Here is a 9399-nt window from a genome sequence, read left to right as displayed (position 1 = left end):
AGGTGCAGGACCTTGCACTTCTGAACTCCATGCCGTGGGCGCAGTCCCCTCCCCAGGGGTTTTGGGGGTGCTGAGGGTCATTCCTGTCCCCCTGTAGCTGAAGAGGAGCACGCGGGCAGGGTGCGGGCAGGGGCTTGGGCTGCTCAGCCTCAGCACGGCTCTGGGACATGAGCCCTGGCCACCTGCCCTGGGACATGTCCCACCAGGCCTGACACGGGGAGCCCAGGCCACCCCACGCTGGTCACAGGCAGGGCTCCCTGGCTGGGAGAGTTAACTGGTCCAAAGGCCAGCAAAACTGGTCTGAAGGCCAGCAAAACTGGTCTGAAGGCCAGCCAGGGGCCCCACCACTGGCAGGGATGGGTGTCACCCTGTCTCAGGGGAAGGGTCGTTCCCTGGGCCCTGATGGGGTAATGCTGAAGGATATACAAGCCTGGAGCAGCAGCAAGGAGACTGTAGCTGTCAGGCACAGGGCCAGACCAGAAATCCTCATGTCCTTCCTGCCTGCCAGCTCCACGGAGCGCTGGGAGGCAGGTGGAGCGCAGCCTGGGCACACGGAGGGAGGCTTTCTGTTCCCGAGATCTTCAGAGTCGGCTCCTGGCTGCGTTTCTAGGTGCAGAACGGAAAGTGCCTTCGTTTGGGATCCAGACTCTGGAGCTTCTGTCGCAGGAGGGACACTTCAGCAGCAGGACTTGCTCTCTGCACGAGGGACTCGTGAGCCAGACACAGCCTGGATGGTGGCAGCCTTGCTGGAGGGATCCGGAGCTCGGGGTCCTGATGGAGATGGAATGGAGGAAACACACTGCCGGGGCTGTTGGTGCGGAGGTGTGTGTGCATGGAGCAAGGACGGAGCTACCCCTTTGTGTCCCCTGAGCCGATTCAGGCTCCACCGCAGTCAGCGTATCCCACGTCCCATCCCTGCTGCACTGTTCCCTCGATCCCTTACTCAGCTCCCGTAGAGCTGATTCACAACCTCCATCACCACCCTCGAGGGCAGCTCTTCACCACCAGCCTCGGCCAGACCCGACTGGGAAGGAGAGAAATGAGTCAAAGGGCAATTAAACATTAACAGCAGGCGGTCGCCGCAGGAGGACAGCTCACAGGGCTTCCTTTGTTCCAAAGGGGGGTTTAATCTACAAAAATAACACAACTCAGAAGGTCACCGGCACGGCCAGACGTGCCATGCGTGTGTAATCGCCTCCACACGTCCGGTCAGCTCTGTCCCCGAGAAACCCCAAGACCGGTGGCCAGAGTCACCCCAGGAGCAAGCAGGAGGGAGGGCGCAGGGCACGGCGCAGCCCCCGAGCAGCAGGAAGTGAGGAAGGCTATAAACTCCTCCAAACACGGAGATCTTACTCTCGAGGTGAAGCACACTATTCAGCAACAGGGTTATTGACCCTCCCCAATAGAAAAAAAACATACAGAGAAATGGGTTTTAAGCCAGAATGAAGTGGTTTCCTCCACCAGACAAGCAGGGAGGTTCCCAGTGAACTCCACAGCGTGGAATGAGATCCCACCAGTGTAACCTGCCGCAGCTCCAATGCCTGTCCCGCCAATCTCCCCCAGCCCTGCTTTTCATACAGCTGGGAGAGGGCACATGGAGTTATTTTAAACATTAACCTCTTCGAGCAACATCCCCCCCTTGGCTGTTTCTACACCAGAGGAGCAAAAAGTGCTTCCCAGCGGGACAGTTAATTTCTTCTTCCCAGCATTCCAGCACCAGAAACCAGAGCGAGAGCAAAAGGATGCTGGTTTTATGGCTGTTTCTACACCAGAGGAGCAAGAAGTGCTTCCCAGCAGGACAGTTCATTTCTTCTTCCCAGCACCAAAAACCAGCGTTGAGAGCAAAGTGATGCTGGTTTTAAGGCTCTTAACACTTGCTGCCCAAAAAGGGAGGGAATCTACTGTTGATTTGTGATGTATTTTGAAGGGAAAACACAGAAGAGCTGCCTTGAAGGGAAAATAAATAAATATTGCACTGACCATAGGAGAAACCACTTTTCAACAGGGTGTTTGGGGGGGGAGGTAAGGACATGTACACACACACACTCAGTGGTTTTCATTTTGTAGCTTAGTGTCCTGTCCTTCCCTGTCAAGCTCATACAACAGCAGGGAAATAAAACTTGGTCCTGACAAAGCCACGGGAGCCCAAGGAAGCTCCTGTTTGCTCTCTGCCTGGCAGCCACCACAGCTCTGACCTCCCTCGGGAACACAACAGCCAGATGTTAAGGGTCTACAAGCGCTTGTTGGGGTGAGCAGCAATGCCCCCCTCTAAATCAACAGGGCTGTTCAAAGAAAACAGCAGCTGTGACTAGGAAGGAGCAACACGCAGCCTCCCGCTGATCAGCAACCCATAATACAACCAGCAAAGCAGGGTGACGCGGTGCTGCTGTGAGAAAGGGTTGGGGGAGAGCATGGGGCTTGGTGTGCACCGCTCCCCTAACCCGAGAGCGGGCAGCGAGCAGGCACCCACAGCTCTGCCGTGTGGGCGAAGGTCGGGAGACGAGGCTGGCCAAGGGAAGGGAAGAGCTGATGGGCAACTATGTTGGGGGCTGAACTGCCTCCTCCTTGGGTCAGCACCCTCCTCCTGCCTCTAAATAGCCAGGGTCACCCACACCCCAGGACAGTCCCCCACGGGGGCTGGTGGCATCTACCTACAGCTTGCCAGCACGGCTTGAGACGAGGGCTAGGAGGGAGGGAGCATGTGGCCGGAGGACCTGCAGCCTTAGGGGCTCTTCCCAACGAGTTAAGCTCAGGGAGATGGAAGGAGGTGGTGGTAGGAGACTCAGTGTTGAGAGGAGTGCCTGGGGGAGAGCCCCAGCCCTGCCAAAGGGACTGTTCTTGGCACCATGACAGCTTGGGGAGGAAGGGGACAGGTTGGGGAAGACTGGGACACTCCTGGAGCCAGTTTCTCCCCACAGTACCAGAAGTTTCCTCAAGCAATCTGCCCTTTCCCTCACTGCCAAAAGCAACACAGCTGATGGTCAGCTAGAAGGAGCCAGCTTTGACCAAGGTGCTGACCCGCCCTGGTGCTCAGCAGTGCTGTCAGCACGGGCAGCCTGGCAGAAGTGGCTCCAGGATAACCCACTGCCCCCCCCGGGCATCCTCCACCCAAATCACCACTCTCAGGGGCAGCAGCTTTTGGGTCAGATCTCACTCTGCCCTCGCTGCATCCACAGGTTACAGCCATGCATCCAAACCCCTCCACGGCTGGTAACTCCCGGGAGGCGTAACAAGGCTGGGAAGGTGGGCACCTCACTGCTCTCAGCAGTTACACCAACCACGACCTGAGGACACGGATGCAAGGAGGGCTCTGGGGTCCCTCTCCCCTCCTCAGCACTCTGCCCTCTTCCCAGCACATCGCAAGCACACTACGGTCGGATACAGTCCTGATCCCACAGCCGGTACTGGGAGCGTCTGTGTCCATCCCAGTGGTAAGGGTGAGGAGGAGAGGGGTGCCCCATGGCTGTTTGGCTGCCCAGGGAGCTAGCTGGGAAAAGGGGAAGGTTTCCAACTTTACGTGGCTCTGTTCCCTACTTGATGTTTTTGAGGAGCGCGGTCCGGGCGTTCACCACCGCTTTGAAGGCGTCCTCACTGCCGGGAGCCACGCACTTATCCGGGTGGAGCAGCACGGCCAGCTTCCGATAGGCTTTGTTCACTTCATCCCTAGGAAACACGACAAGAGTGAGGGGACCAGGAGGATGCACAGCTCTGACAGAGCACAGCAAGGCCAGGAGCCACCCCTGCGCTCAGCAGCACTGTTGAACCCTCCCCTCACTGGCTTCAAGGATCTCCAGGTTGTGGAGGCGATGCTACGGAGAAAAGAGCTGAAGAAACGCACACAGGGTGCATGCACGAGCAGAGGAGGGGGAGAATCCCTCTCCTGGGGGAGATCCACCCCCTCCCACCACGGGACTGTGCCAGCACGAATGCTCCATCACGCCAGCCACATGCCTGCGACACGTGCCGCGGCATGCCGAGTCTCTGGCACCACGAGAGCAGAAAGCTGGGAGACAGCGTGGGGGCACACGCACCCTGACTCAGCTTTGCATCAAACCGCCCACACGCTCCGGGCGAAGGCATTGCACATCGCTTCAGCCCTTTACGCCTTGGGTGTCTGGTCCAAGGCAGACATCTCGGCTCTAGCTGCAGGCCGTGGAGAGAAGAGGGCACCTCCTGAGGGAGGGGAGTCCATCAATGCTGGCAATCACAGCACAAACTGCCCTGCGGAGCTGCTGATCTCTCCCCATGGATGAGAGGGAGATGGAGAAGGGGTTAGGCTCAACACCCAGAGGATGTACGAGTCCTAAATAATACATGCTATCCAGAAATCCACTCTCCAGCCCCTCCATAAGGAGTACACAAGGCTAGGCCTCGCGTTTCACAGAGAAGAAAGCAAGGGAGAGCTCTGGGAGCTTGTTTTAGCTGCCCAAGTCATACAGCAGCACTGGGAAATTCAATATCCAACCTCTTACACAGGCAGTGAGCAATTCCACCTGACTAGAGGTCCTGAGGAAGACAAGAGAAAGCTTCCCTTGTGGAAGTACTGTTTCCAGGTGGAAAAGTTGTAACATCAATCCCTTTTTAATAAGGTGGGCAGTAGCCTTACAGCAGCCTAAAAGCTTCTCCAGGCATGGAGAGCAAAGAAGGTAAAGCTGGAGCTGCTCCAACCACGTCTGGCAAGTGAGTGATCGGAGACGGCTCAGCCTGGAGGCAGGATGCAAGGGCAGGCAGCTGGCAGGGCTGAAGTTATTTTGTTCACCATTCCCCCTCTGCCTCCAGCCTGGCTCGTCTGTTAGACGGGGAAATTTGGTGCTCAGGACCGAGGGTTTCTTTCATTTTCCTTGATTTTGTGTACGAACAGCTTGTGCCTGGCTGCTGTATAAACCAAAGTGAGCTTGGCAGCAGGCAGGTCGCTAAAAATCACGGATGCAAGCGGCCTGGGGGTCAGGAAGACTACGGAGAGCCAGGCAAATGCTGAAGTCTCCCTCACCTCGTGGCTCCGGGTTTGACCCCCAGGATGTCCCAGCTGTCCTTGCTGTTGCGGATCCTGCGAATGGCATCTGCCTGCTCTTTGGTGAAGCTGACCCCGGGGGGGGGGGGGCCCCCTCCCCGCCGTTGTCACACAGGTCGATGATGGCAGAGTAGAAAGTCTGTGGATATAGGGAGGAGTTAGCAGGAAGGAATGGTCCCAAGGTCAAGGGCCTGTAGTGACAGGATAAGGGGTAATGGGTTTAAACGGAAAGAGGGAGATGGAGATGGAACATCAGGAAGGAATTCTTCCCGCAGAGGGTGGGGAGGCACTGGGACAGGTTGCCCAGAGAAGCTGTGGATGCCCCATCCCTGGGAGTGTCCAAGGCCAGGCTGGATGAGGCTCGAAGCAACCTGGTCTAGGGGAAGGTGTCCCTGCCCATGGCAGGGGGTGGCACTGGGTGGGCTTTGAGGTCCCTCCCCATCCAAACCAGTCTGGGATTCTGTAAAAGGTGGTGGCAGGGCACAGGAGACCCCACCGCCCTTGCTGGCCCGCCAATCCTCTGACGCGAGGGTGGGATTGCACAACTGCTGAACATCCAACTCCCTGCTGCCTGGCCCGTGGGGGGAGCTGGGATACCCCAGGTCAGGGGGAAACAAGTCCCTGCAAGAACCATGGGACAGACTGAGGAGGTCAGGCCCCACATTTATCTCAAATCTACTTCAGTTCAGTGCTAGACCTGAAAAGGTGACACCGGCATGTCTGCATCATGTTCCCAGTGCAGCAAGAGGGATCACCAGCTTTGAGCAATGTAATGCTAGGGCCAGCTCAGGACTGGGAGGAGCCATAATGATCCTGAGCTAAGCAGCTACAGCATTCTCAGGGTGGCATTTCCCTGGGAAGACACCCGTAGGGCAGAGGGCCAAGAGGTTTTGTGGGATCCAGGCAGTTCTGGAGACACTGTGCCATCAAATCCTGGCTTGGTGTGGTGTTTGTGCCCTCTTCACTTTCACTAAACCTCACCTGAAACATCTCGTTGATTCCTTCCCCTGTTTGTGCAGATGTCTCAAAGTACAGAAAGCCCCGGCTCTCTGCCCAGAGCCGCCCCTCGCTTTCATCCACGCTGCGGTGCTTGGCGCAGTCGATCTAGACCGGGAGAAAAGGCAGAGGTCAGAGCCCAGCCAGGCTCAGCAGCGGCAGCTGGAGGAACACAGCTCCAAGGCCGATCATCCAACAGGTAAGGGGACTGGCTGGTTAAAGAGGCTGTTTGCTTATCCTGCAGGAATGGAAGTACCGTGGAAAGAAAGCATAGAAAACGCAAGTGAAAAAAGCCTTTGAGAGTTGATGTAGTCCAGAAACAGTGTCACCTCTACTTGATCCCTTTCTGACTGACATGTGGCCATCACAGTCTCAAAATCACATTGAAATGCAGTCTCCAGTGCCCCCTGCTACAGCTGGAGCTCAGCACCTTAGGCTCAGGGTGGGAACACAACAAGCGAGTTGTTGGAGGGAGTCCAGAGGAGGCCCCAGAGATGCTCCAAGGGCTGGAGCCCCTCTGCCCTGGGGACAGGCTGGGAGAGTTGGGGGGTTCAGCCTGGAGAAGGGAAGGCTCCAGGGAGACCTTAGAGCCCCTTCCAGTGCCAGGGGGGGCTACAAGAAAGCTGGGGGGGACTTCTTCCAAGTGCAGGGAGTGACAGGGGGTGGGACTGGGTGGGCTTTAAGGTCCCTTCCCACCCAAACCATTCTGTGATGCTATGATAAGCCCTGAGGGCCAGAGATCAGGACCTGGCTCCCCACCACAACCTACCTTGTTCGCACAGACAACGAAGACAATGTTCTCCATGTTCCCATGGGGGCCCAACTCCTGCTTCATCTCAGCCAGCCACGCATCCAGTGCATCAAACGTCTCCTTTTGTCCAACATCGTAGACCAGGATGACCCCCTGTGTGTCCTTGTAAAACTCGTTCCTCACCTGCGGGGACAAAGACAGGGTGCTGGCATCAGCGAGAGCCAGGCTAGAGCATACGGCCTTGGCAGATTTTGGGGATCACCACTTATTAGAGTCTGGGATAAAAATCTTGTCTCTCTACACAAACAGAAGATCACAGAAAAAGAACAGATAGTGGAACCCAAATAATACTCTGACCACACTGTCCCTTGGCCCATGACAGGAGAGCGATCAGCCCATAAAAACATCCCTCTCCGCATACACAAAAAAGCACAGAGGCAGATAAGGTATCAGACCAACTCTTGGGGTCTGGGAAGTCAACAGAGAGACCCGTTTGCATGTGTGTGTTTCCCTGTGCGTGAGGCAGCGGGGCAGAGCGAGGATCCAGAGCCAGCCACTGGACAGAGCCCATGTCTAAGCCCAGCTACCAGAGGGATCCGCAGGATGCCTGTCTGTGCGTGTGCAAGGGGGTCTGTGCCAGCAGCGGGAGCAGGGCTGCAGCCTCCGGGGCTCAGACCCCCAATGCCAGCAACTGGGGAGACCAAAGATGCCCAGAACAGCTGCTGGCTGAGGGTCTAAGGGCAGCTAAAGGACAGACATTAGAATAGACTGGACTAGAATAGTTCAGCTGGAAGGGACCTGCAATGATCATCTAGTCTGAGTGCCTGACCAGGATAAAGCATGTTATGAAGGGCATTGTCCAAATGCCTCTTAAACACTGACAGGCTTGGGACCCCCTCTCTTAGAAGCCTGTTTCAGGGTTTGATCACCCTCTTGGCAAAGAAATGCATCCTAATGCCAACTCTGAATCCTCCCTGGCGCAGCTTTGAACCATTCCCATGCGTCCTACCACTGGATCCCAGGGAGAAGAGCTCAGCACCTCCCTCTCCACGTCCCCTCCTCAGGAAGCTGCACAAAGCACTGAGGTCACTAGACAAGCCCAAAGTCCTCAGCTGCTCTTCACAGGACATCTCTTCCAGCCCTTTCCCCAGCTCTGCTGTCCTCCTCTGGTCACGTTCGAGGACCTTCACACCCTTCTTAAATTATGGGGCCCAGCACTGCCCACACTACTCAAGGTGAGGCTGCACCAATGCTAAATACAGAAACAAATACAGCAGTAAATAAACTGCTCTTTCCTAACATTCTATACATTTTTATTAGTCACAGGACGACGCTTTGTCCAGCATCAAGTGTATTTTTAATTAAGAATTAGCATGCATTACGCTTCCAAAATAGGATTATACTAATAAACATTTAACATCCCTCTCTTCCACTTCTGGGTCAACTTTATTACTTTGTTTATAATTTAAAATAAATGTGAGTAGCAGTGAGCACAATCACTCCTTTCTGCCAGCTCTCCAAAAGGGATGTTGTAGTCCAGGTGTTCAAATCCTGAAGCTTTACCCTGCAAGCTCCTTTTTGTAAACAGTCCTGTTTATTATTTGCATAGCAAACAATTTTAAAAGGAAACGGAGTATTTCAGTTGGAAGGGACCTACAACGATCATCTAGTCCAACTGCCAGTGTTTTACAGCACTGTGGTTGTGGATTAGGATGGCAGTATAGTAGAAATGCCCAAGGTCAGCTCCAAAGATCACCCAGTCTGAGTAAATTTAACCTCAAGGTAGGCAGATTCACAAGGACAGGGAGCCGCTTTGGAATAGGACAACATGAGTGGTAGCACAGCCAAACCTCACACTCGCTGTTTATAAGAAACCTGTTGGGTGATTCTTTCTCTCAGAGTTTTTTGTGGGGTTATAGATCCCAATTTTAATAACTCCGTTTTCCTTCTGATCAGCCAGAGACACTGGGATGAGGCCACCAGTGCTGCCTGGGATGGCGCTGGCTGTTTCTGTCTGTGCTGATCCCCACAGCCAACCACGTGTGTTCATACACACGTCTTGCACAGAGAGAGAGCGGGGTTTTCCGGTGCTGGCCTGCATTAGGTGTTTGTGCAGTGGGTGTGCTGCAGTGGAGGAAGCTCCTAAGAAATGTATTTCCAAGTTTCCCAGCCCCAATCCCTATTTCAGGCAGACCTGAGGAAAGCTGATGGGTGCCCAGCGCTTCCGAGTCGGGTCTGCCTTACCTCGTAGAAGAACGGGTGCCCCGCCATGTCAAAGATGTTCACCTTCATCTCTCGGTCTCTGACCTGCACTCTGAAAGAGAAGTGGGAAACACGTGAGAAGGCTTGACTTCAGCCCTTGCACAGACTGTGCACCCACAGGAACACCCCTTATCTCTGCCAGCCCTCTGCAGAGAAAGAGCTGGTTGATTGAGGACAGAAAAATCAGTAGGAAGTTCCAAGTACTGGGGTTTAATGGCCAGAAAACTGCCCCTAGGGCTGATCACACAAGGAAGATACCACCAGCTCTCAATGTAGCATGGTAATGGGGAGCTATGCTACCACAGGAAGGCAGATTACACAGGTTGTCTTATATTAGAGCAGAAATGCAGATCGTGCCAGCCCAGAAAGCCAACCGTAT

The 9399-nt window shown here is 55.0% G+C and overlaps 1 protein-coding gene across 1 annotated transcript; it reads right to left on the bottom strand.

The window, feature by feature from the left end:
• Positions 1-3530: 3530 nt before the first annotated feature.
• On the bottom strand, positions 3531-9072 carry DNAJC27 (DnaJ (Hsp40) homolog, subfamily C, member 27; the record flags this gene model as incomplete). The annotated part of the gene is given in 6 exon segments (XM_010158360.1): positions 3531-3663; positions 4991-5093; positions 5096-5150; positions 5993-6115; positions 6777-6941; positions 9003-9072. Coding segments are annotated over 6 exon segments (649 nt in total), but the record flags the coding sequence as incomplete, so codon positions are not given.
• Positions 9073-9399: the final 327 nt, after the last annotated feature.

This window comes from Eurypyga helias, unplaced genomic scaffold, assembly GCF_000690775.1.
Source record: "Eurypyga helias isolate BGI_N326 unplaced genomic scaffold, ASM69077v1 scaffold12589, whole genome shotgun sequence".
NCBI classification, from domain to species: domain Eukaryota; kingdom Metazoa; phylum Chordata; class Aves; order Eurypygiformes; family Eurypygidae; genus Eurypyga; species Eurypyga helias.
This window is presented reverse-complemented; position numbering and strand designations above follow the sequence as displayed.